The 27,819-nt window shown below is 36.4% G+C and overlaps 2 protein-coding genes across 3 annotated transcripts in view; one reads left to right on the forward strand and one right to left on the reverse strand.

Annotated features, from left to right (window-relative positions):
- The window catches only part of HMGN5 (high mobility group nucleosome binding domain 5), a 74,493-nt gene extending 71,135 nt beyond the window's left edge, over positions 1–3,358 (reverse strand). The window contains exon 1 of the mRNA XM_085006788.1: positions 3,159–3,358. The gene's annotated coding sequence lies outside the window, so the exon portion shown is untranslated. The remainder of the gene's footprint in view (positions 1–3,158) is intronic.
- Positions 3,359–3,578: 220 nt separating this feature from the next.
- Positions 3,579–27,819, forward strand: part of SH3BGRL (SH3 domain binding glutamate rich protein like) — a 91,134-nt gene continuing 66,893 nt past the window's right edge. Inside the window, exon 1 of one of the 2 annotated variants that reach the window (XM_021080702.2) lies at positions 3,579–3,713. In XM_021080702.2, coding sequence (XP_020936361.1) covers positions 3,669–3,713 — 45 coding nt within the window. In that variant the 5' untranslated portion in view covers positions 3,579–3,668. Of the gene's footprint in view, positions 3,714–17,658; positions 17,746–27,819 lie in introns of those variants that run through there. The other variant, XM_021080701.2, reaches the window with a different exon arrangement.

The raw sequence follows: 27,819 nt of genomic DNA on the forward strand, positions 1-27,819 counted from the left end.
GACACTTAATGAAGAAGATCAAAATAGAAGAACTTGCTGTATCAGTTTTTTAGATATTAAAATTGATATTAATTAAGATAGCATGGTATTGGCACAAGGATAGACAGACAAAAGAAACAGAGTAGAGCTACTAGAAACAGACCCATGCATGTATGATCACTTATCTTTGACAAAAGCGGCAGTGTAAAACAGTGGGAAAAGAATTTTTTTCTCCTGTTCATAGTGTTACAATCATTTGATATCTATTTGGAAAAAAATAAATTTGATCTATATCTCAAATGTTATATGAAAATCAGTTCTCGGTAGATTGCAACTCTACAAGTAAAAACACCATAATAAAGCTTTTCATAAATGAATATGAGAACACCTTCATGCCCTCAGGGTCTGAGAGGAGTTCTTAAATAATTGACATAAAGATAATCGTAAATCCAACTAACCATAAAGGAAGAGATTGATATCGTTAAGTAACTTAAAATTGAACTATTATTTATAAAACGACACCGTTAAGCTGGAAGAAGTTATTTACAACACATATAAGGGATACAAGGCTGCTATTTGGGATAGAGAAAAAGGAAGTCAAACAATTTTAAAAATAGGCAAAAGTGCTGAACAGATACTCCAAAAAATAAGATATAAAAAAGATAATAAATATATGAAAAGGTACACAACTTCTCAGTAATCAGGAACATGCACATTAAAATCACAATGTTAACCATTCCCCACTAATAGGAGAGCTAAAAGAGAAACACAGGATCCAGAATGCGAACCCCATACTACCCTATGCAATGCCAGTCATACCATACCTGGAACATGACATTCAGTTCTGGGGACCACCCTTTGTAGAAAAGAGAAATTGACAAACTATAGCATATTTAGAGGACAGACCTCTAGATATCTATCACAGAATATTAAGAATGGTCAAATAATTGGAGATATTAACATGGAGAAGTCCTTGTGTGATATAGGCTTTCACAAGATTAGAGATGAATTTATAACTGGAAATTATTAGTATCAAAAAAACATAAAAGGAAACACTTTTCAACTCAACCTCAGACAAATATTTCTAAAGTTTTGAGCTGACTATAAAATGGAATTGGAATGCTTCAGGAATTCTGAATTCACTGTAACTGGAGGTGTTGACAAGCAATGCCTTGGCAACAATTTGATGGTCTCAAAGCAGGCCTTTCTTTAGAAGAAATAATGTCTGGAAAAATCACCCTCCACCCTAACCCCATTACATTTCTTCTAATGATAAATGAGTTATCTTCACACGGTGATTCACTACTCTTCTGAAATCAGTGATAAATAATAGGCCAGTAACACTTCCTGCAAGTATCAAAATATTTTAAAAAATAGTTGTTTCTCTTGCCTGGAGTTCCATTGTTCTCTGAGACACTTTCTTGTTACTGCTCAGGGACAATGGATGAAATGACATTCCAGTCTTCTGCTGGAATTCTGTAGAGCTGATAAAATTTTGTCTTGCTTTTCCCAAGTACAGAATATTTATTTTCCTTAGGTGTGGGGCGCCCTCCAGTGGCTACAACTCTGGCCGTACTGCCTTGGGTTAAATAACCCTGGACCCAACCAACCAAGACAACTGCTGGCACCAAGTCCTAAAGTTTGTGTTCTGCTGATGTACAAGTAGCAGGGGACTAAGCTCAGAAACCCTAGGTATAACACTCTGTTATTTAACCTACTCTATCTCCTATGCAGATATTGCCCTTAGGGTGGGACTTAGAAAGAACATTTAAGTCTTCCAAAGTGCAGGGCTTTTTTTGTTTTTCAGGTTTTTGATTTACATAGTTTTATGTTAATATGTTGTCTATTAATAGAAGAAAAATGTCATATTCTTACTCTCTCATCTGCCAGAGCAGGCAGAAGGGTGGGAACCAGGGTTTTACTGAATAACATTGTTGGTTGTCCTATTCAAAAATCAAGGCTCTTTACCATCAAAAGCCCAGGCACTCTTATTCTGGAAACAACATTCCACAGTGTATCAAAATACAAAAATTCAAATGTACCTACCCTCTTACTTCATATAAATATTAAGTAAAAATATTATTCAACTTTTATAATTTTGTTTTTAAATTTAAAATTATTTGGCACCAAGCAGTTGATTAAATTATACTTGATACAGTTATTTCTCTGCAGTCATTATATATACTTGGGAATTCTGCTGATGTAGGAAAAAAAATCTAAACTCCAAATTATTTTCAAATGAAATGAACTTTTGTGAATATTAAATTTAATATTTTAAAAAGTTGATGTGGTAATGTTTTATAGATTTCAATATTTCCAAATTTTGATTTTCTAGTCTTCTTTCTGTATATAGGGTAAATAATGTTTTTACTTTCTCAAAAGTTTAAAAATAGGAAAAATTTCTGCTCTGGCGATGGTGAACTAGGTGCTCTGAACAATCCTAAAGGGAATTAAATGTTAGAAGACACTTAACAAAATCTTAAAAACATCAAAGACCTAGAGGAGAAAGTGAGGAATTACCAGGGTAAGAAATTAGGATAAATTATAACTTCAAAGAGCTCAGTGATTAGTTAGCACTACTTTTGCCCAGGGGGGAATTTGTTGAGCAAGAAAATAAAGCTTCTAGGCAGATCTTCTCTTTCAGCATAGGAAATGAAGATAAACCACCTGGAGACACCCAATCCTGAGTGGGGTGAGAGAGCAATCTCCATTTGAGAAAGGGAAGAGCTGTTCTGAAGAAAAAAGTTATCAGTTTAGGCAAGAAGGTAGAAAGAACATTCAGAGAAAAGGCTGTGTGAGAGTTTTTTCATCATTAAAGCAGAACCTCTAGTGAATAGGGCAAAATGGTTTGGGAGGAAGAAAGCTTGGGGACTAAAACCTGAGGTACAATTTTTTTTTGGTCTGCAATCACTTCCTCCATTTTTGAGTTTGCCAGTCAGTCATTAGGCCTCCTGAGAATTCTCATGGAAGCAGGATTCCCTAAGTTACCAAAAAGCAAAACTCAAAAAGAAAACCAATCTGCTGTATTTGAGCTTAGGGAAACCTGAAACTTTTCCTAAACCTTTCAGGGCAGCGCTCAGTCCTTCAAGGCCAATTCGTGCCACCAGTTAACATCAGAATAATCACTACGTGATAAGAGTCTTAAATGCACAAGGCTTTGAGAACTTAGTCTTTCTTACTGGTGTCTTGATTCCTCGTAGAACTTCCTCTGTCAAGGAAGACGTCTTCTTATTTTCATAAATTTTTGAGAAGGAAGTTACACGCAGAACCACAGAACTTTTAATCTCTGTGGGAAAAAGTCCTTCATTGTAATCATTTAATTCGATGCTCCCTCTTTCTTTTTCTTTCTCCTTTCCCTCTTCTCAGGGAGGTAATAGTCAAAAATAAATGTTTCAACAGATCTCGCGGTGCCATTCGAGATTCCCGATTGAAAAAAAAAAAAAAAAAGAGAGAGAGAGAGCGAGAAATGATGCAAAGGAGCCTGTGCCTTCCGGGGTTTGGGGCTGGGACTGCAGCCCTTGAAGCCCAGTGAAAGCAGCCAAGGGAGGAGGCGGGGCTCTGTCGAGTTCCTCTTCCACCTTCCCCCATCCTTCTCTTCCAACCTCCGTACGGCCCCTAGATTGATTCCAGTCTGCTGCAGCTGCTCTCCAGCCGTTTGCAGGACTCAAACTACAGCCGGTGTTCACAGGATGGCGATCCGTGTTTATATTGCATCTTCCTCTGGCTCCACGGCGGTAAGGAGGGTGGGGAGTCCACCTTTGTATTTTCCTACACATCAGTCTCCTGCTGCCCCAGAACCTTTAAATTGCCAAAGTTAGCTTCTCCTACCCCACCCTCGATTCTTCCCTTTCTTGCTTTTGTTGCTTCGATTTCGTTTTTTTCATGGAGTTTAGCTTTGTTTGCCTTGTAAATTAGGGACACATTTTTTTTCTTTGAAGGAAAACAAGAAAGCTACTGACTTTTGGTAAGTGAGAGATAGTGGTATAGGTTCTTTAGAATTAGGTGAAGAAGTCAAGTAAAATCACACTGGTGAGTTTCAAGAGTGGGATATTTCATATATGTACTGTTAAGTACTGAGGCGAGGGCCAGGAATGCACATCTGTAAAGGATGTAAAACATGCTCTTCCTGATGATGAATGAGTGGAGGCCTACCAAGGCATTGTACTTATATTTCATAGAATGAGACCCCTGTAATCAAAGAGTTATTTTGCCAGTGTGTAGGAGAGGGTATTTAACTTCTGTCTAAAGAGTCTGTTGGGACTAGACAAAATGGGAGGGGAAATTGGGAACAATGATAAAAAGTTGTGTTTTTATTTTAAAAACAATGTGACAAGGGACCTGTTTTTTATTTCTGCCATCTTGCCCTTTATTTTGAATTTTCTTTCAAAAGAACAGTTTCTAACTGCTTCAAATGTATCAAGAACTGGAAAGGGAACTAACAAGTGGCTTCTTGTGTAGGGGCAGACTTGAGTAGCTGCTTCTTCAAATGATAGGACTTTCCCCCTCATTCATGTGCTCCTAATTTAAAAATAACAATTTTCTACAGCTGTAGGGAGCAATAGGCTAAACTGGATGAAAGCTGAGTATATATCTATGATAAATGAAAGTGTCTCTGTTTTTTCACAAGAAAAGCCAACAGTGGCAAGAACAGATATGTGGGCTCAGGATGTAAAATGTATGATCTTTCCTCTTCTGAGCTTCAGAGCAGCGGCTATTCCATGTTTTTTGTTGTTGAGGCTTTTGTTTTGGTGTTTGTTTATTTACCCCCAAGAGGGTTTGGAATACAACTGAAAGTTGTGTGAAATCAGAAGAACATTGAACTTTTCTCTGGCCTCCAGGTGTGAGTATGTTTAGCCAGTTTTAAAATAGAATACTTAAACTTATATTTTTGGAGAAAGTTTAGATTTAAAAAAAAGGAAAATTTTATATTCTTTGAACTTCACTTTATGAGCTTCTTGACTCATTATTTTCCAAATATATTAATTATGATATTTTGAAATGATATTTGAGCTACTCAGTCTCAAGTCCAATATAATAATTGTAAAATATAAAATATCAGCTTAATAATTGTTAAATCCTTAATTAGATTGAATAGATCTGGAAGTTAGTTTCAACAATTTCACTTTGAATGATATGAAGTTTCAATACTGCTGTTTATTCTTTTCTTTATTGCTCTTCTACCCCTCCCTGAAAAACAGATTTAAGAAGAAACTCCTTTCAGAATTTCAGTTCAAGTAAGAACAACTATACCTCTCTGTTTGTTGAGACCTTTCTTAGAGCCTTAAAAAATGACTGCTATCTCCTATTATGTCTATTATTAGATTCCATTGTTGAAGACTATTCATAAAGCAATGTTTATGCCTTTTGTGTTTTGTTTCAATTTTTTCTTATGGCTATTTAGAGATTTATCTGTTGTTAATTATAGTTCTTATGAACTTATCAAAATTCTACTGCATATGCAAAAATGAATTCTTGTTTTATTATAATCTTACAGTAATATTAAATAATGTTAAACCAGTATAAAATGAGTATACTTCAGAAAAACTCCTTTATAACATTGATAGGGATTCTTCAGTTAGCAATACTAAGATTTTTCCTTTAGATTGTTGTCATTTTTTTTTTTTGTCTTTTTGTCTTTTCTATGGCCACACCTGTGGCACATGGAGATTCCCAGGCTAGGGGTCTAATCAGAGCTGTAGCCACCAGCCTACGCCAGAGCCACAGCAACATGGGATCCGAGCTGCACCTGCAACCCACACCACAGCTCACGGCAATGCCAGATCCTTAACCCACTGAGCAAGGCCAGGGATCGAACCTGCAACCTCATGGTTCCTAGTCAGATTCATCAACAGCTGCGCCATGATGGGAACTCCAGTTATCATTTGTTTTTAACATAAGATTTAGAAATTTGGGGGCAAACATCCTAACAGGAACTCAACAATTGTACAAAGTGAGATGCTTCTATATGTGACTAAGTGTAGTTCTCTGATGAGCATTTAAAAGAAAGTTTTGTTTCTGGATTGAGAATCTTTGACGATTTTCTCATTCCTCCTAATGATTTTCATAAAAATAACCAATAGTAGATGTTTTATCAGGAAAAGGAAGATCTATGATGATTTCAACTTTACTGTGACCTTAATTTAAGACTCCATTTCTTTCATAGCCCAATTAAAAAAAAAAGTTTTCAAACTAGTACTCAACTCTGACCCAATATTTCTTTGCTTCTTAAAAGTTTATAAATGAAAGCAAGTATGCTAGTTTTTGCAATGGATTTATTTATTTTTTATTTTTTAAAAACAATGAATTTTCTTATATTTATAGTTCTACAATCATCACAATGCAATGGATTTCTCGATAGTAGCCATAATAATTATAGTTAGTAGGAACATTTATGCATATCAGATACTATCTCATTTTTTCTTGTCAATTTCTAGTCCTATGAATTAGATATTATGATTATATTTTTAAGTTAAGGAAATACAGGTTCAGAGAGGTTAAACAACTTTCTCAAAGTCACACAACTAGCAGGCCACAGAGCTTGCATCCAATACAAGCTGTTTGAATCCAAATGACATGCGTTTGAAGAAATACATCTTCCCAGTGATACATGACAGCTAGGAGGCATGAAGAGGTGAATGTGAACATGAGGTGAGAGGTGCAGTAGGGAGTAAGTCCTGTAAGTGGAAGAGTTGCTTAGGGAATTACATGCAGGAGAATAGAAAAATGAGGAGCTAGTGTAGAGGAGGGATAGTGTATCTAAAAGTGAATGTCAGTAAATATGCTAAATGACTATTCCTTCAGGCCAAGGAGATAGAGAAGATGCACACTTGGAACTAGTCTTGTATAAGTAAATTATGAATATTCAGGTCTTAGAACTATTTCTTTTTATTGAAACCATTTAGCAAAAATGCAACTCCCAAGTTGTCTGTCTGATAGTGATTTCTGCCTTTTCAGAACTGTTCATGCATGTTTTGACCTGCTGTAACACAATAGTATATGCCATGTTTTTTTTCCCCTCAAAATTGTAATGGCTTGTAAATTTGCATTTAATGGAAAAGGAAGAGTAAGCATAGAACCTATACCTATTCATAGTAAGCTTAATGAATTTCAATAATTTTCAACAAAAATCGACATTGGCTTTTGATCAGGATTGCTAGAGTGATGATAGCTTGGAGAATTTTTAGACAGCTTTAACCTGAAACAGTTGGGAATTATTTATTTATTTATTTATTTATTTATTTATTTTTTTGTCTTTATGGCCACATCCGAAGCATATGGAGCCCCTCCCAGGCTGGGGGTCCAATTGGAGCTGTCACTGCTGGCCTACACCACAGCCACAGCAATGTGAGATCCAAGCCGCATCTGCTTCCTACAACACAGCTCACGACAACACCAGATCCTTAACCCACTGAGTGAGGCCAGGGATCGAACCTGTGTCCTCATGGATGCTAGTCAAGTTCGTTAACTGCTGAGCCATGATGGGAACTCCAGCTTGGAGAATTTTAACTAGTTTGGAGTTTTCTTCTCGTACTTCTTTTCCTCAGATACATAATAATCTCCATTTCATGGTCTATATACATTTTAGCTGTGCTTGATGTAGAAATTTTAAGATTGTTTTAGATAGGGAGATTGTGGTAGGTTTCTGAGGAGTATTATTTATGGAATAACTTTTGTAAAATGATCTTGTTTATAACTGCTAAAACATAAACTAGTTGTAGCTTGGATTGTCTGTATAGTACATGAAATATATGTTATTTTCCTCCATGGCATTATTCTGTGCACAAATCATAAAAACAAGTGAATAAAATGAACACTCATGATTGCCAAAGCATTACTCACTAGTAAGTATTTTTTTCATTTGGGTAATATGGATATAGAACACCAAGCCACATCTCTTCATCTATATGATTCTCAGGTAATTGCATTTAGATGACAGAGTATTTTGCTGCTCCTTTTATTTATAAATTGAACATAGATTTGATGTAGGCTATGGTCTTTGTTGTAGCTGCCAAGGTTTGTTTGAATGATGTGTAAAGGTATTCAAAAACTACTTAGAAGAGCAAAACTAGAAACTGTCCGTGAGATGACTGTTTAGACATGCTTTTTGGATGCATTGAACAGTGGAAAATGGCAGCTCTCACATAACAAGTACAGGAACTTAAGATCAGTGCTTTCAAATTCATGCCCTATATTTGGTGACTGATTTCCTAAATTTCGCAGCAACAATGGCAAAGCCTTTGGAATAATTTGGCCCAATTTAGAGAGGCTTGAGAGTTCATGCTGTTGCGCAGCAGTTAAGGATCTGGCATTGTCTCTGCAACAGCTTGCGTCACTGCTGAGGTGCTGGTTCGATCCCTGCCTGGCCTAGGAATTTCTATGTGCTCTGGGTGTGACAAAAAAAAAAAAAAGAAGCTTGGATTGGGAAACACAATTACCAATGGTGATTCTTTTAAATTCTTGGGAATTTAAAAAGGTACTTGAAATTCTTTTTTTTTTTTAAGTATATAATTATTTTATTTATTTATTTATTTAATTTAATTTATTTATTTATTTATTTATTTATTTATTTATTTATTTATTTTTATTTTCCCACTGTACAGCAAGGGGGTCAGGTTATCCTTACATGTATACATTGCAATTACAGTTTTTCCCCCACCCTTTCTTCTGTTGCAACATGAGTATCTAGACATAGTTCTCAATGCTATTCAGCGGGATCTCCTTGTAAATCTATTCTAGGTTGTGTCTGATAAGCCCAAGCTCCCGATCCCTCCCACTCCCTCCCCCTCCCATCAGGCAACCACAAGTCTCTTCTCCAAGTCCATGATTTTCTTTTCTGAGGAGATGTTCATTTGTGCTGGATATTAGATTCCAGTTATAAGTGATATCATATGGTATTTGCCTTTGCCTTTCTGGCTCATTTCACTCAGGATGAGATTCTCTAGTTCCATCCATGTTGCTGCAAATGGCATGATGTCATCCTTTTTTATGGCTGAGTAGTATTCCATTGTGTATATATACCACCTCTTCCGAATCCAATCATCTGTCGATGGACATTTGGATTGTTTCCATGTCCTGGCTACTGTGAATACTGCTGCAATGAACATGCGGGTGCAAGTGTCTCTTTTAAGTAGAGCTTTGTCCGGATAGATGCCCAAGAGTGGGATTGCAGGGTCATATGGAAGTTCTATGTATAGATTTCTAAGGTATCTCCAAACTGTTCTCCATAGTGGCTGTACCAGTTTACATTCCCACCAGCAGTGCAGGAGGGTTCCCTTTTCTCCACAGCCCCTCCAGCACTTGTTATTTGTGGATTTATTAATGATGGCCATTCTGACTGGTGTGAGGTGATATCTCATGGTAGTTTTGATTTGCATTTCTCTTATAATCAGCGATGTTGAGCATTTTTTCATGTGTTTGTTGGCCATCTGTATATCTTCTTTGGAGAAATGTCTATTCAGGTCTTTTGCCCATTTTTCCATTGATTGATTGGCTTTTTTGCTGTTGGGTTGTATAAGTTGCTTATATATTCTAGAGGTTAAGCCCTTGTCCATTGCATCATTTGAAACTATTTTCTCCCATTCTGGAAGTTGTCTTTTTGTTTTCTTTTTGGTTTCCTTTGCTGTGCAAAAGCTCTTCAGTTTGATGAGGTCCCATGGGTTTATTTTTGCTCTCATTTCTATTGCTTTGGGAGACTGACCTGAGAAAATATTCATGAGGTTGATGTCAGAGAGTGTTTTGCCTATGTTTTCTTCTCGGAGTTTGATGGTGTCCTGTCGTGTATTTAAGTCTTTCAGCCATTTGGAGTTTATTTTTGTGCATGGTGTGAGGGTGTGTTCTAGTTTCATTGCTTTGCATGCAGCTGTCCAGGTTTCCCAGCAATGCTTGCTGAATAGACTTTCCTTTTCCCATTTTATGTTCTTGCCTCCCTTGTCAAAGATTAATGGACCATAGGTATCAGGGTTTATTTCCGGATTCTCTATTCTGTTCCATTGGTCTGTCTGTCTGTTTTGATACCAGTACCACACTGTTTTGATGACTGTGGCTTTGTAGTATTTCTTGAAGTCTGGGAGAGTTATGCCTCCTGCTTGGTTTTTGTTTCTCAGGATTGCTTTGGCGATTCTGGGTCTTTTGTTGTTCCATATAAATGTTTGGATTGTTTGTTCTAGTTCTGTGAAAAATGTCCTGGGTAATTTGAGAGGGATTGCACTGAATCTGTAGATTGCTTTGGGTAGGATGGCCATTTTCACAATATTGATTTTCCCAATCCAGGAACATGGAATATCTTTCCATTTCTTTACATCTTCTTTGATTTCTTTGATTAAGGTTTTGGTTGTAGAAATGAATGTATTGCTAAAGTTTAGTAATAGTTTCATAATCTGGTAGGAGAAAAGGATTCAATGGATTCATTTCTAGCTCAAAGCCTAGTTACTCTATTGAAGAAATAGTTTGGATTTATAAACCTTAAAGTCAATCCTCCCCCTAGGTTAAGCTGGGGAACAAAAAATAAATTGAAGTCCCAGACACAAGAGAATGTTCTAATTCTCTTAATCTCTGAATACTTTTGTAAGATATATTGTGCAATCAAATATACATATTTTACAGGAATATTTTCTGCTTTAATGAATTATCAGAGATGAATGTTATGTTTCATTTCTTACTGATAAAATTAAACAGATTGAGAATCTGCTGATGACCATCTGACCATCTGTTTGCTTTCAGTTCTACTTTTTCAACCCACCAGGAAGCCTTTTAAACCCAGTACTTAATGATTTACTCCAGTGCAGACCAAGATTAAGCAAACATACATTTAGAGAGAAGGGGTAGCTCATTTATGATGACTATTAATATGAGAACAAAGCTGACTTTTTACACTTAGCCAACAGAGAAGAATTTTAAGCAAAAGGTATTGTTTTCTAGCTCAGTCCCTCATATATTGGTTTTATTAGTTTGAAGTGTTTTAGATTGCCAGAACATCAGGCAAAAATTAAATATAAGTTTAAAAATATCATGACAAATTTAAAAATTATATTTTTAAAAGTATTAAGTTTTAGTGTTGCTGGATTTTTGCTTTGTTACCTTTCATTAACATGACGAAAGAAGATTTGACCCTAGCTAAAGTCTAACATTTACTTATATATACATTGTGTATGTCAAGCACTGTGCCCAGTGCTTTATATACTTTATCTCAATTAGTTTAATCCTTGTGATAACATTGTCAAGTAGGTGCTAGTATTAGATCCATTTCATGTAACTAGAGGGGATATCTCTAAAACGCAGAAATTAGGTATATTGCTCAAGATCAAACAGCTAAAAATGGCAGAACTGGGATTAGAATGCAGGTTGTTCTGACTCCAGAACATACTCCTAAATACTGTGTTATTAACACACCCTTCTATTGAACAGAAATTAAATCAATAGTACATTAAAATCTCATTATGTAATTGGGAATCTATAACACCATTTAATAAGTGGATGATGCTGAAAAAGAAAGAAAATGACTGGATGATGCTTAATCAGGCAAATGCATTTTCATCCATAATCTGCATGTGAGAGTTAGGTGGGAGTGGGGGAGATAGAGATTATTAGTAGCAACATTTTCGTATACTATTTAGTTCTATTTTAAAATAAAATTGCCTTACCAAGAGCACATTTTGAAATAGCACTTGTCACACATGTTGAACTTTTATGACTTTGGTTCTCTTCACTGAAAAGTATCTTTTCATGGTTATATATAAGACCAACAAAATTGAAATGTGAATTTTTATGATTCTATAAATCTAAATTCATCAAGAGGGCAGTGCTTTTCTGTGACTTGTTCTAGTCTCTAATCATTGAGTTTTGTTCCTTTGGTTTAATCTTTTTTGGAAATGAGACCCTTTCAGAGTTGGACTGGAGCCAATCATTTTTGCTGAGGGGACTTCCAGAAGAGAGTCAAGACAAAAAGAACCTTACCTTTTATTTTTTAAAATATTTTTAGGGCCGCACCCACGGCATATGGAAGTTTCCAGACTAGGGGTCAGATCGGAGCTGTAGCTGCTGGCCTATGCCACAGACACAGCAACGTGGGACCCGAGTTACTGTGGCCTACACCACAGCTCATAGCAGTGCTATATCCTTAACCTGCTGAGGGAGGCCAGGGATCAAACCTGCATCCTCATGGATCCTAGTCAGATTTGTTACCACTGAGCCATGACAGGAATTCTGAACTTCACCTAAAAGGTGAATATTTATCTCAGTTAAGAGTTACAACATGAGAAAATTTTGTCTGTTTCACCACCGCTCTGCCAATTATTTCACCGTAGGTGCAGCATATTGAAATTATAACAGTACATATGCATTTAATAATAGCTGTATTATAGCAGAACCCATTCTATCCATTGTGATATTTCAAAGTTGATTTAGAAGGAAGATAAGCATAGAAAAGTACTTAACATGTTAAAAATATGATAGATCATCTCACTTTAATTTCTCATGCAAATAATTTGTCAGCTTTAGTTGATAATAATAAAGGCTGTCATTTATTGAGCACTTAAAATGTGCCTGGTATAGTGGTAAGAACTTTAGATGTATTATTTAAATCTTGTGCCAACCCAGTGAAACCAGTACTCTCATTATGCCCATTTTCCTTCTTTTTTTATTGAGGTATAGTTTATTTACAAGTTTCAGGTATACAACATAGTAATTCACAATTTTTAAAGCTTATGCTACATTTATAGTTAAAATAAAATATTGACTATGTTCCCTATGTTGTATAATAAATCCTTGTAGTTTATTTATTTTATACATCATAATCTGTACCTCTTAATCCCCTATTATTATTATTATACCCATTTTTAAGAAAAGGGAACAGAGAGCTAGCAATGTCAGAGGGCTAGCAAAGCACCCCTCAGGTCTGTCTAATTCCAGAGTCCATAATTTCAACCTGTATGCTGTTCTGCCTACTGATTGTTTTTTATTAACTATGAGTATGATTGTGGCCCTGATATTAATTTAAAAGTCATTGTAAAATTGCTTTTCCTTCTGAACTTGGAAAATAATGAAAAGTACTTCTTAATTGATTGGTCTATAGCAGTACCAGGAATAATTTTAGTAGCCTGCTACATCATTTAGAGAATTTAGAATTCTTTAGAGCAGAAAATTAAATCATAATAGCTTATATACGATTAGTTAGAATGCAGAACAGGTACCTTTATCCCACTATAGCAAAATTACCTACATGATGTAGTCTAACTAAAAGTAAAACATTGTTATGGGAAGGGATTTTAAACTTTTAGCTAGAGCATGTATCTTTAGAATGAGGTATGCATTATTGTCTGTTGCTGTGTGAGTAGAGTAGGTCAGTGAACCTTTCTTTGCTTCTCATCTCCCACATAAATGGAATATAAATAACATAAAATTGAAAGTATTTTGGAAGAAAGCTTCTGTATGTATTGTTACTGTAAATCCATTACTGAAAATTGTGGAATCTGATCTCACAGTTTCAGAAACATAAACAGTTGGTCTTATGCATCAGCTAAATATTTTGAACTCAGAAAAAACAATGCTTGGGGTGAAGCTTTTTCAATGAGTTTCTACTTTAAAGAATTAGAAATAAAGCTCTTAAACTTAAATCTTCTGCACAGTGTTGAGAGGACACTCAGGGATGGTGGCAGTGATGTAGAGAGTTGGCCAGGCAACAAGACAAACACCTGTTGAATTTTAAAGGGAATAAGTAGGAAGTGTGATAAGATCCAGAATAAGGCCAATTCTATACCAGACTTGTAATTTAAATGATTTTTAAAAATGAGGTTGTTGAAAGGAAAATATTGTGGAGTTCCCGCCATGGTATAATAGGATCAGCAGTGTCTCTGGAGCTCTGGGATGCAGGTTCAATCCCCAGCCCCACACAGTAGGTTAAGGATCCAGCATTGCAGCTTAGATCACAATTGTGGCTTGGATATGATCCCTGGCCCAGGAACACCATATGCTACTGGGCAGCCCAAAAAGAAAAAAAGAAATCAATAAGTAAATAAAATCAGGAGTAACCATTAAAAAATATAAGGAAAATGAGAGTAAACATTTCCTTATTGGCCAGTTGCATTAGGACTTATCATTACACTTTGAAATTGAAATTGAAGAATGATTTTTGTTTGGGATGTGTTTATATCCCTTTAATTGCATGGTTATGATCAGGTACTACATGGGGGTTAAAGAGAGGAGTATGTCTATATCTCACTTGGAATTTAGTCTAACTCTACTAAAAAGTTAACCTTGGGACTAAAACTACACATTCCAGGGGATCCTTACACTGCCCAAATATCTGAGACAGTTTGGGGAGATACCAGCAGCCATACAGCATATATATACTTTCAAAAGTCAGTGATTCTAGATCTCATAAAAAGTGATGTACCACATGATGCTTTGAAACACAAAGCATTGAACATAATATTATCTAAATAACTTATATATGGATACCTAAGTAGATTTGATATAAATAGATATATAATAAGTTTTTGAAAATCACTCCTTTACAAAGATGGATTTTATTTTTTCATTGCATAATATGGTTGGATAGAGAAGTATAAGAAATGTGCTTTCAGGTTGATGTATAAAACCAGGGAGAGAGTGCATAAACATTTTATTGCTTGAAATATGTAGTTTATAGAGAAGATTTTTAAAAAAGGGGTCTATTGGTGCAACAGTTAGATACCATATTGTACAACAGGTCATGTTAAGAGATTCTGGGAGAAAAAAATGCAAAACCTGAATTCTTGGGTTGTCAAAACATGGATTTCTCCAATGAATAATTATAAAGAAAAGTATCTAGAGAATCTCTCAATGAGTGAGATAATTATGGCCTAATTCTATACCCACATTTGTGAAAAGGACCACCATTTGATGTCCCTATGAGGTTTCTTGAAAATGTTTGAAGTTGAAATGGTGGACATTAATTTATGTTTTAATAAAAATGTATAGAAATTTTCATTTCATATGATTAATAATGTAAAAGCATATGATAAGACAGAAAACATGTTGTTGTATGTAATAGCATTAAACTTTTTTCTAAACATTTTTCTCAAGCTATAGAGATTGTATCTACCATAGTAATTGTTTAAAGTCATGTAAGGCAGGTTTCTGTACATAAAAGAACAGATATTAAGGCCAAGTCAAAACATGGAACAAACCTAATAGTATATGTTTATATGAACATTACATGGGGTGGACAACTTGAATAAATTATGTGGGCAGGCCCTGCTAATGCTGGATCTATAGGCTTTATTGCAGATTTTCTTCCTTTCACCCCCAAATTTATTTATTTATTTATTTATCTTATTTTATATTTTATTTATTTTATTTTGTCTTTTTAAGGCCACACCTGTGGCATATGGAGGTTCCCAGGCTAGGGGTCCTATCGGAGCTATAGCTGCTGGGCTATACCACAGCCACAGCAATGCCAGATCTGAGCCGTGTCTGCGACCTACACCACAGATCCCAGCAACAATGGGATCCTTAACCCATTGAGCAAAGCCAGGGATTGAACCTGTATCCTCCTGGATGTTAGTCAGATTTGTTTCCATTGAGCCATGATGGGGACTCCCACACCCCCAAATTTATTAACTCATTTAGGAAATATTTATTGCCATCCACTGGGTATGCTCTGGACCCATGTCCTCAAGGGGAAAAAAAAAAAGCCAGGAATCAAGATTCCTCAGTCTCTTCCCTGAGCCAAAAAAGGGAAGGAAGTCTGGAGATGTCAATTTTAGGGACTATGTTACACAGCCTGAAAATAAGGCTTTGTATGTGAGGGTTTAAAGGCAGAAGTACTTCAGGGACTATGTGCATGAAAGTTGAAAGTTCATAGGAATCAATATTCTACCTCCCAAGGAATGTCCTGAAAAACTTTGTCTGCCCTTTCCAGTCACCCTGTCAATGATCTCCTTGAATAGCTATTCTGAAAACAGCAGTAATTTATTAGGTCTATTCAAGCTTTACTCAGTCTTCCTGCCATTTCAATAAGAAGGGTGTGGGAAGTAGATCCTAGGCACAGTTTGCACTTTCTTCTTATATTTGAATATTTTTCACAGGCATGATTATTGTATAGCTCTGATTAAATCCAAATGTAGCAGTGATGACAAGAGGTTAAAATTACCTTGGGATTCTAGAACAAAAGCGCACTAAGCCCCTTTTTCATTATCTAAAAAATGCCTTTTAGACTTCTCTGTAATCCCTTCACTTTTTGGAAGACCCTGTCCTTGATCTTTTGTGTAAACAGTGATGCCTTACAAAATCTGAGGTGTATTTATTAACTGTTTTCTTGATAACAACCCAACCATCTTATGTTTGTCTCCTCCTTCCTATTCTCCTTAGCTCATCCAAGGATTATAGGATTCCCAACAGTATGGTTTAATGTTTGGTTCAGGGTTTTGCATATTGATGTGCCTTATTTACATTGGGTTTAATTCATGACACTGCCACATTAAATTTTTTTTTTTTTTTTTTTTTTTTTTTTTTTTTTTTTTTTTGCTTTTTAGAGCCACACCCATGGCACATGGAAGTTCTCAGGCTAGGGGTCGAATTGGAGCTATGGCTGCCACAGCCACAGCAATGCTGGATCCGAGCCACATCTGCAACCTACACCACAGCTCATAGCAACACCAGATTCCTGATCCACTGAGCGAGGCCAGGAATCGAACCCACATCCTCATAGATACTAGTTGAATTCCTTTCTGCTGCACCACAACAGGAACTCCGTGCTGCATTAAATTTGCTAAGGATCACCTTTTGAACTAGACTTTCCAGTGTGGGGGCTATTTAATGTTTGCCTTGGGTCAAGCATATAGCAAAGAGGTTATATGATGAAATAATATTTCTCCTTATGTTTCTACCAAGTCATTGGATAAATAAAGATAATTTTAGCTCCTCCTTCTCCCTTCAAACATATTTCTAATTCTCCCCACCACAAACACCTGGCAAAAAATGCTTGCCTCCATTACCAAGAGTTAATAAACATTGAAATCTAGTTTCGCCTTGTTGTTCCTGTGGATAAATTTTCTCCTAGTACCAGATTGTTCTTAAAATAGCATTACGGCTTTCAAATTTTTGGTGAATTAAAAAAAAAAACTATAGATAGAAAGAGCATGGTAAAAATTAATCTATTTTTTGATAAATGTCACTTATTAAGAAACTTGTCCTTCTTCATTGTTAAAAAAATGGCTTTTGATCTTTTTCATTTTTATCATCATCAAACATACTGAAAATAAAATATTAAAAGCATCTGGGTAGAAAGGAACATAGGAGGTCATCTAGTCCATACACATAAGAACTGCCTGTGAACTGTCCCAGAAAGATTGTAATCAGTTTTCTCTTAGTAAACTCCAAAAGAAGTAATGTTCAACCTCCCTTGATAATATGCTGCAATACTACTTTCTAGTCCTTGCTGTCCTAGACTCTGGGACTAAGATTGTGAAAATCTGAAAGACCAATGAAGGGTATTTTTTGCCTCTTTTTGTGTAGTGAAGAGAAAGATCAGATTCTTGAGACTGTGGAAGCAAAGGGAGTGAAACATTATACAATACATGGAGATCCACCAGTTATAAATTCAACATATATTTCCTGAATACCTGCTGATAAAATATTCAACTCTGTTGGCGACAAGGTGTTTGTCCTGAACGAGCTTACAACCTACCTTGTTTCAGAAAGCTTAAAACGTGCCTGATGATTTTTTTCCCTACTCTTCTGCCCCTCTTCTTTTTTAGGAAGTGTTCTGGGCATTGTTCATGCCTGTTGGTGAGTACACTCTAAGACCAAGCCATAATAGAATATTCTCATATATTGGTTATTTTGTGAGACTTGTGAGATTTATTAAATTTATACTAATGTAAAAATAAGCATTTTAACATTTTAAAATCAAGAATTCCCTAAAGCCCAAGTACTGGACCTTGTTCATTTATAATAGTTGATGTTGTTATCAATAAAGAAAATCTTATGGCATGGCTAATACAAGACCTGATGCAATGCCTTGAAAAGGTTCAATTTTGAGAAAAATATTTTGTTATAAAATTATGAATCATACTACTTGCTGTTGTAGAGAAAACACAACTATTTTAGAACTCCGAACTGAAGGCTGTGACTTTTTAAAGTTTAATAGCAATTTGTTTGGCTTTAGAATGGATAAGCAATGAGATCCTGCTGTATAGCACTGGGAACTATATCTAGTCACTTATGATGGAACATGATGGAGGATTATGTGAGAACAAGAATATATGTATATATGTATGTGTGACTGAGTCACTTTTCTGTACAGTAGAAAATTGACAGAACACTGTAAACCAACTATAATGGAAAAAATAAAAATCATTTAAAAATAAATAAATAAATAAATAAATAAATAAATAAATAAATGTAATTTGTTTGGAATCCTTCCCATCATTAGTGTACTAATCAACAAGGGCACCTGAATCAGGGAGTAAAGACCTTAAGATAATGCTTAATCTCTGTGGATTTTTTCCCAGTAAAATAGAAGAAATGACCTTATCCCCACTTCCCATGAATGTTAATTAGATTTTTTAAAAATGTGATGAATAGCAAGGACTTCAAGTTTCTTTGAAAGGGAAGAATTTTTCTTTGGCAGCCTGAAATAATTTGTTAAAACTCTTTTTTTGTTTTTTTTTTTTGTTTTTGTTTTTGTTTTTTTCTTTCAGAAGTATTTCTACCTTTCTTCGTGTCCTTACATTTTTTTTTTCCCACTGTACAGCAAGAGGGTCAGGTTATCCTTACATGTATACGTTAGAATTACATTTTTTCCCCCACCCTTTGTTCTGTTGCAACATGAGTATCTAGACATAGTTCTCAATGCTATTCAGCAGGATCTCCTTGTAAATCTATTTAATGCAGAATGGCCCTTCTGTTTTTTTTTCTATAAATCAGAAAAGATACAGACTCTTATCTCTCTTTCTTTCTCCCACTATCCCTTTCCTCTCTACCTCTCTCTCTCATTCTTTTCTATGCCATTGTAAGAATGCGCAGTGATTTGAACATGACATGTAATAATAAAGTTGTGTCCCAAAGAAGTTATATTTTAAGTTAGAAAAAGGCACTAAGAAAAGATTATACAGGGCCTTCAACTCTAGAAAATAGGCTAACACTGCTGCTTGTGACATTCACATTTCAGAATTAGAATTGTCAAATATAAGAACTTGTGAATATATTGTTCTTTTTTTTTTTTTTTTTCCTTTTTGCCTTTTCTACGGCTGCTCCCGCGGCATATGGAGATTCCCAGGCTAGGGGTCTAATTGGAGCTATAGCCACTGGCCTATGCCAGAGCTACAGCAATGAGAGATCCAAGCCGAGTCTGCAACCTACACCACAGCTCACGGCAACGCCAGGTCCTTAACTCACTGAGCGAGGCCAGGGATCGAACCCACAACCCCATGGTTCCTAGTCAGATTTGTTAACCACTGTTTTACGATGGGAGCTCTGTATATAATGTTGTATTCTAGAAAGAGAATCTTTTTTTTTTTTTTTTTTTTTTTTTTATCTTTGTTGTTGTTGTTGCTATTTCTTGGGCCGCTCCCGCGGCATATGGAGGTTCCCAGGCTAGGGGTTGAATCGGAGCTGTAGCCACCGGCCTACGCCAGACCCACAGCAACGCGGGATCCGAGCCGCGTCTGCAACCTACACCACAGCTCACGGCAACGCTGGATCGTTAACCCACTGAGCAAGGGCAGGGACCGAACCCGCAACCTCATGGTTCCTAGTCGGATTCGTTAACCACTGTGCCACGACGGGAACTCCTAGAAAGAGAATCTTATTTCATGCAAATTTATAATAGGTTCCAGTCTCAAAACTTTCCTAAATTATAATAAATTTTGTGAAACCCTATTATATATACCCTAAATACGACTTCTTTAAATTACAATTTATGAATCAGGAAGAAAAGCTGTGGCACAAGTTGGGCTTAATCCAAAATTACACAGTTGGAGGCAAGACTTTGAATGAATCAAGAATAGCTATTAATGAGGAGTTCCCATCAGGGCTCAGCAGAAACAAATCTGACTAGTATCCATGAGAATGCAGGTTTGCTCCCTGGCCTCGCTCAGTTGGTTAAAGATCTGGCATTGCCGTGAGCTGTGGTGTAGATCGCGGATGCGGCTTGGATCTGGTGTTGCTTTGACTGTGGTGTAGGCCAGAGGCTATAGCTCTGATTCAACCACTAGCCTGGGAATTTCCATAGCCATGGTTGTGGTCCTCGAAAGGCAAAATATATATGCATTAAAAAGCATTTTTTTCAGGTCACAATCTGTGAGATTAAGATAGTTTGTATTTGCTAACTTAATCTTATACAAAAATCTTATTCTGAGCCTCCTTTATGATACCACTGCATTTGCCTTAAAGTCCATCTTTTGACATAGTGTAATAAAAGGACAACTAATCATCCTTTTTTCAGTCATTTTTTGGTCAGCAGTCTTTTTCCCTTTTTTTCCTCAACTCTGGGACTGGGAACATAGACTTTATAAAGTCATTACAGAAACCATGAGGGGGTGTTATTGTAGTTACTTCTTGGAGATTACTGTTTCAAGCTGACTCAAATTCTGTCTTTTCTAAAGAAGATAATGGATCAGATAATGACCTGATGTATGGTATGCAGAGCTAAGTAAAGCTGGCTTCCTCATAAAAGCCCTGTACAATAGAGACTATCTTTCATTCAGCACCCAGGCCTTTTTCAAGCCCTTTAAGCCTGAATATCTGCCACCTCCAATATCAATTCTGTTAATTTTTTTAATTATAAGAGTAAGGGAATACAATGATCCTGGTTGGGCTGTTAACCAAAATTTGAGTCACTCCCAATTGCATTGTAGAAGAAGTCAAAGCTTCAGAAAAAAGAATGCTGTGCCTTAACCTAAGTATGGGGAGTAAATTATTTTTTCTTCTGAAAAGATGAAGTTTCTTTTTTAAATTAGGACTTTATCACATTTTTTAGGCATGTGCATTCAGCCCAAGATTCTTTTGGATATTCTTTGATGAAACCTATGTATTTATAAACATTAACTGAACTTTTGCTCCTATTAAGATTTTTCCCCATAATGTTATATTGATAATATTAATCTTGAGGAATAGGAGGGCATGACTCAGGAATTTCAGCATTCATTTAATAATGTATATATTGCAGAGGAGTATAAGACAAGTCCTAGCTGAATTAAATTGATACTTTATCATTTATTGGGGGAAAAATCAACCATTATCTCAATTTCCTCTCCCTCTGCAATCTATTCTATCCAGGATCCTCATATATTAACCTTTCTGAATATATTTTAATCTTCCAGAAAACACCATCAGCCAGGGTGAGGTGTCTTTTTTATAATCTAATAACACCTTGGGCATATTTTTATGTCATTGCATATTATATTATAATTTTTTATTTACATATGTCTTTCTCACTAGATTGTGAACACTTTGGGCTCAAGGTCTTTGTTTTGTGCACCTCTGTTGTGTTCTCAGGCTGTAGCACAGTACGTAGTTCTCAGAACTATATAATCAATACATGCTTATGGAATTAGTGGATGTATGAATGAATGCATTCATTAATAAAGCACCTGATTTATCCCAAAAAAAAGTATCTATGAATTCATGGATTTAATGTGCTAATCACTTAGTTTTTCTATTACACATTAGCATAAATACATACAATTAAGTAAACATCTTTAATCTTGTACTAAAAATCATCTTGTGCCATCAGTGGAAAGTGCTGCACTAGAGGCACTGTTTGGGCCAGACCTCTGGGCTTACTACTTCCTGCATGTGTCAGGCATATCCTCACTTCTGTGAGTTTGCTCACAAGATTTCTTCCTCCTGGGGTACCCTTCTCCTCCCTTTCCACAGGTCTTGGTCTTACCCATCTTTACCCCTGCGCTTAACGAAGGAAGTCCTTCCTGACTACATAAAGTAAGGCAGTTCTCTCAATGCCTAAACTTCTTTAGCACTTATTGTCTGTGTTTTTCATAAGGGATGTTCAGAATATTGTCAGGTATGTTCTGATTGCTCCATTAAACTCCCTGAGGATAGGGACTATATCATATATATTTTCAATCCCTAGCCCAGAAGAGATGTTCAGTAAATGCCTATTGACCAATTAGTTTACTTCTCTTAATGATGTTGTTGTCCTAATAAAATAAGTAACATTCATATAAGATTTTATGTGGAAGGAATTATATCTATTGAGGAAATCTGATCCAAGTCCCAGAGAATCTTTTAGGTGAACTGGACCTATAGCCCCATCTGTCCAACATTTTATTCACTGCAAACATCTTTTTTTTTACAGTCTTTTAAGTATTGACCTTTTCCATTAATACTTCTAGTCATTCTTCAAATAGATTTTTTCATTGTCAGACAACTCTGGTTACTTTATAGTTGTAACTGCTAATAACTACTACTATTAACTACTAAGTAAATACAACTTCTAGAAGATATCTAAGTCATAATTTTTGGAACCTGTGAATGTTACCTTTTACGGCAAAAAGGACTTTGCTGCTATGATTAAGTTAAGTACCTTGAGATGAGATTATTCTGGATTATTTAGGTGAGCCCTAAGTGTAATTACAAGCATCCTTATAAGAGGGTGGCAGAGGAAGATTTGTTCACAGAAGAGGGAATGGAAGGAGCTGTGATGATGGAAGTAGGTTGAGAGTGATGCAAGGAATGGCTCATGAGCCAAGAAATCCAGGTGGCCTGTAGAAACTAGAAGAGTCAAGGAAATAGAATCCCTCCTAGAGCCCTCAGAAGGAACCAGCACTGCCACCATCTTGATTTTAGTTCCATGAAAGTAATTTCAAACTCTAACCTCTACAACTGTAAGTGAATAAATCTGCATTGTTTTAAGCCATTAAATGTGTGGTGATTTGTTATTGTGATAATAGGAAACTAATAGAACTCCCAGTTCTGCCAGCAATATGTATTCTTGGCCAAGTCACTTAACTTTGTCAGTGCTTTTGTTTCTTTTAGGTAAAGTTGGGTTTAACATTGCTTGTATTACAGATCATTCAAGCTTGTTGTGAAGAAATTTGTAAAGTTGAATTTGAAATCAATGTTTTAGGCTTTTTAAAACAGAGATATCATTGTGTAAAATGGAGGACCAAAGACCAAATGTTGAGTAATTGGTTGTTAGACCCCTGACATCAGTTAAAAAGATGGTGCAAATTTTTAGCTACTTCATGGATTTAAAACTGATACATTTTATTTTTATCTGAAGGAGATTGCCAAAACTATTGCTAAAACAATCAATTACTCTTTCATTTAAGAATTCTATTTTATTTTTTTTATTTTTTCTGCTTAAAACCAACCAAGATGTTCTCTTCTGTACATTTACCACCACCATATACCCTTAATCTGCTCATCTATTTCAGAGCAGAGAGCCTGTCTCATTGCTTGCAAAACCCTTGGGGCTTGACTCTATGAGAAGAATGCACAAATTTTTTTTTTAGAAAAGTATTTTTTAATAAATTGATGTACTTCAGTGTTGTTAACATGATAGCCCAATGCTATATCAAGATAGCAAAGTGAAGATTCTTGGTATTTTTTTTTAATATAAACACTATGAATGACGTACATTTGCATTCAACTTCACAAGAAATTATCTTCAGCTTCCTAAAGATTCTTTAACAGCTGTAAGACCTTGCAAACGACGAAGATGTGTGTTGATGGAGTAGACAGTGGAAGTCTAATGACTGGGCTGCACTCTAAAACCACACAGGAGGGAAGGAGAAACAGCGGCAGGATGGCCAGCTTGCTGAACAAAACACAAGCCTTTTAAACCGAGTCACTGAAAGAAAATACAGCGTGTATCAAAACTACAGCATATTGGGTAGAAATGGAGCTGCAAGAAGACACACAGATTCGAACCCTGAAGCAGTGAATGTTTCTTCCTGTTTTGTGGTGGAAAGAGGCTGTGGATGTGGGGTCCTGCAGCTGCCGTAGAGCGGAATCCCCTCCCACGCACCATGCTATCAATCAGCTAAAACCAGGATTCCCTGCTCTGTACAAATGCTGGTGGTGAGAACCTGCACTATTGCTGTAGGTCAGAGCAGTCAATGGCTGGATTTCACGGATGAGTGGAGGCTTCCTGTATTGCATCGCTGCGTCCTGCAATTCCGCAGGCCACGCTTTCCAAAGCCAATGCCCCCTTCTTAGAGTTGAAAACGAAACCAAAAGCAAACCCAAGGGCCCTGAAACAAACAGTAGAAACCAGGATCTTCTGACTCCCTTAACGCTCTATGGCTGTCTCACCCACATGATAAATGCATTTCACTTGGTTACAACTACAAAGAGAGTTTCTGACGCCATCATATCACAGGTATCTTAATGATGGGATCTGTGATAAAGGATTTTTCTTAACAGTGCTCCGGCTGAGAGCGAGATTCCTTTCCTCCAAGGGCAAGGGAGAGTTGGTTAAATGTTAGTTAATTCAATTTCTTCTCAGTTTTGAACTGCAATGAACAAATTGATTTAAATGGGAATTTCTGAAGCAAAGACATTTACCTCTTGACCTCGAGTGCAATTAGATTGCAAGCAATTTCATGTCCAACATTTTATCTTACTGTGTAATTGGCCTTAGGCAACTATTTCTTTTTACCAGGGCCCTTAACGCCATTTCTAAACTCTAAATGCTGCGGATGAAAGTCAATACAACATAATAACAAGAAAGTGATTTGTGTGCTGGACTCGGAGAACAGTGGGAGGGTCCTGGGGCCCACCCGCCTGTGCCTAAGTAATGGCCACTACACCATGCATGTCAGGGGCACAGATTTAAAATCATGTACGTGTGAATGGATTAGAAAAAATTGGAATGAACATTATTTTAAAAGGAACCCAAGCAAACTGCATCAAACATTTTTTTTGCTAGCCTGGTTTTTGGTCATAAGACTTTTTTGAGTGAACTGAGAGCCACTGTCAAGAGTCTTTATATATATATATTTTTTGTTGTTGTTGTTGTTGTTGTTGTTTTGTTTTGTTAAATGCTGCAATTTTTTTTATTACTCAAATGAATTTATCACATCTGTAGTTGTATAATGATCATAACAATCCAATTTCACAGGATTTCCATCCCATAAACAAAGCACATCCCCCCACACCACAAACTGTCTCCTTTGGAAACCATAAGTTCTTCAATGTCTATGAGTCAGCATCTGTTCTGCAAAGAAGTTCAGTCTGTCCTTTTTTCAGATTCCACATGTCAGTAAAGCATTTGATGTTGGTGTCTCATTGTGTGGCTGACTTCACTTAGCATGATAATTTCTAAGTCCATCCATGTTGCGAAAAATGCTGGTATTTCTTTCCTTTTAATGGCTGAGCAATATTCCATTGTGTGTATGTACCACTTCTTCTTGATCCACTCCTCTGTTGATGGACATTTAGGTTGTTTCTATGTCTTGGCTATTGCAGAGAGTGCTGCAATGAACATCGGAGTACATGTGTCTTTGCGAGTCATGGTTTTCTCTGGATAGATGCCCAGGAGTGGGATTGCTGGGTCAAATGGTAGTTCTACGTTTAGGTTTCTGAGGAATCTCCATACTGTTTTCCACAGTGGTTGCACCCATTTACAATCCCACCAACAGTGTACTAGGGTTCCTTTTTCTCCACTCCCTCTCCAGCACTTCTTGTTTGTAGACTTTTGGATGATGGCCATTCTGGCTGGTGGAAGGTGGTACCTCAGAGTGGTTTTGATTTGCATGTCTCTAATAACGAGTGATGTTGAACATCTTTTCATTTGTGTGTTGGCCATCTGTATGTCTTCTTTGGAGAACTGTCTGTTTAGATCTTCTGCCCATTTTTTGATGGGGTGGTTTGTTTTTCTGGTATGGAACTGCAGAAGTTGTTTATAAATTTTGGAGATTAATCCCTTATCAGTTGATTCACTTGCAAATATTTTCTCCCATTCTGTGGGTTGTCTTTTCATTTTGCTTAGGATTTCCTTTGCTGTGCAGAAACTTTTAAGTTTGATTGGGTCCTATTTGGTTATTGTTGTTTTTACTGTCATTACTCTAAGAGGTGGATCTGAGAAGATGTTGCTGTCGTTTATGTCAGCAAGTGTTTGGCCTATGTTTTCCTCTAAGAGTTTTAGAGTGTCTGGTCTTATATCTAGGTCTTTCATCCATTTGGAGTTTATTTTTGTGTATGGTGTTAGGGAGTGTTCTACTTTCCTTCTTTTCCATGTGGCTGTCCAATTGTCCTAGCACCACTTATTGAACAAGCTGTCCTTTCTCCATTGTATCTTCTTGCCGCCTTTGTTATAGATGAGTTGGCTGTAGGTGTGTGGGTTGAATTCTGGGCTTTCTATCCTGTTCCACTGATCTATATTTCTGTCTTTGTGCCAGTACCATATGGTTTTGATGACTGTTGCTTTGTAGTATAGTGTGAAGTCCGGGAGCCTGATTCCTCCAGCTCCATTTTTCTTTTTCAGGATGTCTTTGGCTATTCTGGTCTTTTGTGCTTTGAAACAAACTTTAAAATATTTTGATCTAGTTCTGTGAAAAATGTCCTTGGTAATTTGATAGGGATTGCATTGAATCTGTAGATTGCCTTAGGTAGTTTAGTCATTTTGATAATATGACTTCCAATCCACGAGCATGGTATATCTTTCCATCTATTTGTGTCATCTTGATTTCTTTCATCAGTGTCTTATAGTTTTCAGAGTACAGGTCTTTTGTCTCTTTAGGTAGGTTTCCTCCTAGGAATTTTATTCTTTTGGATGTGATGGTGAATGGGATGGATTCCCTAATTTCCTTTTCTGCTCTTTCATTGTTAGTGTATAGAAATGCTGTTGATTTCTGTGTATTAATTTTGTATCATGTGACTTTGCCAAATTCATGGATGAGCTCTAACAGTTTTCTGGTAGAGTCTTTAGGATTCTCTAGGAATAGTATCATGTCATCTGCAAATAGGGATAGTTTTCCTTTTCCCTTTCCAGTTTGGATTCCTTTTATCTCTTTTACTTCTCTGATTGCCATGGCTAGGACTTCCAGAACTATCTTGAAGAGTAGTGGCAAGAGCAGACATCCTTATCTTGTTCCTGATCTCAGCAGGAATTCTTTCAGCTTTTCACCATTGAGAATGATGTTCACTGTGGGTTTGTCATATATGGCCTTTATGATGTTGAGGTAGGTTCCCTCTGTGCCCACTTTCTGAAGGGTTTTTATCAGAAATGGGTGTTGGATTTTGTCAAAGGCTTTTTCTGCGTCTATTGAGAGGATCACATGGTTTTTATTCTTCAATTTGTTAATGTGGTGTATCACACTGATGGATTTGCGGATATTGAAGAGCCCTTGCATCCTTGGGATAAATCCCACTTGATCATGATGTACAATTCTTTTGATGTATTGTTGGATGCGGTTTGCTAGTATTTTGTTGAGGATTTTTGCATCGATGTTCATTAATGAAATTGGCCTATAGTTTTCTTCTTTTGTGGTATCTTTGTCTGGTTTAGGTATCAGGGTGATGGTGGCCTCATAGAATGAGTTTGGGAGTGTCCCTTCCTTTGCGATTTTTTTGGAATAGTTTGAGAAGGATAGATGTTAGCTCATCTCTAAATGTTTGATAGAAAAAAATCAATCAATTTTTTTTTGAGGCAGAGATTTCCCCTGCTATATGGGAATTTTCAACTGCAGGAGGTAGGGGGTTTCAATGCCCCTAACTCCCTCTTAGTGAAAGGGCCAACTGTGTGTGTGTGTGTGTGTGTGTGTGTGTGTGTAAAAACAGGGCTAATAATACCTACCTTACTTGGGTGTTATAAAATTTAATTGAGCTAATATGCTTAGCACAGTGCTTAAAACAGTAACTGTTCAATGTTATTTGATAATATTATTATTACTA

This window comes from Sus scrofa, chromosome X (assembly GCF_054392235.1).
Source record: "Sus scrofa isolate SSC_HxYL_T2T_F1_AM1 chromosome X, Sscrofa_HxYL_maternal_Yorkshire_Landrace_v2.0, whole genome shotgun sequence".
Classification (NCBI taxonomy): domain Eukaryota; kingdom Metazoa; phylum Chordata; class Mammalia; order Artiodactyla; family Suidae; genus Sus; species Sus scrofa.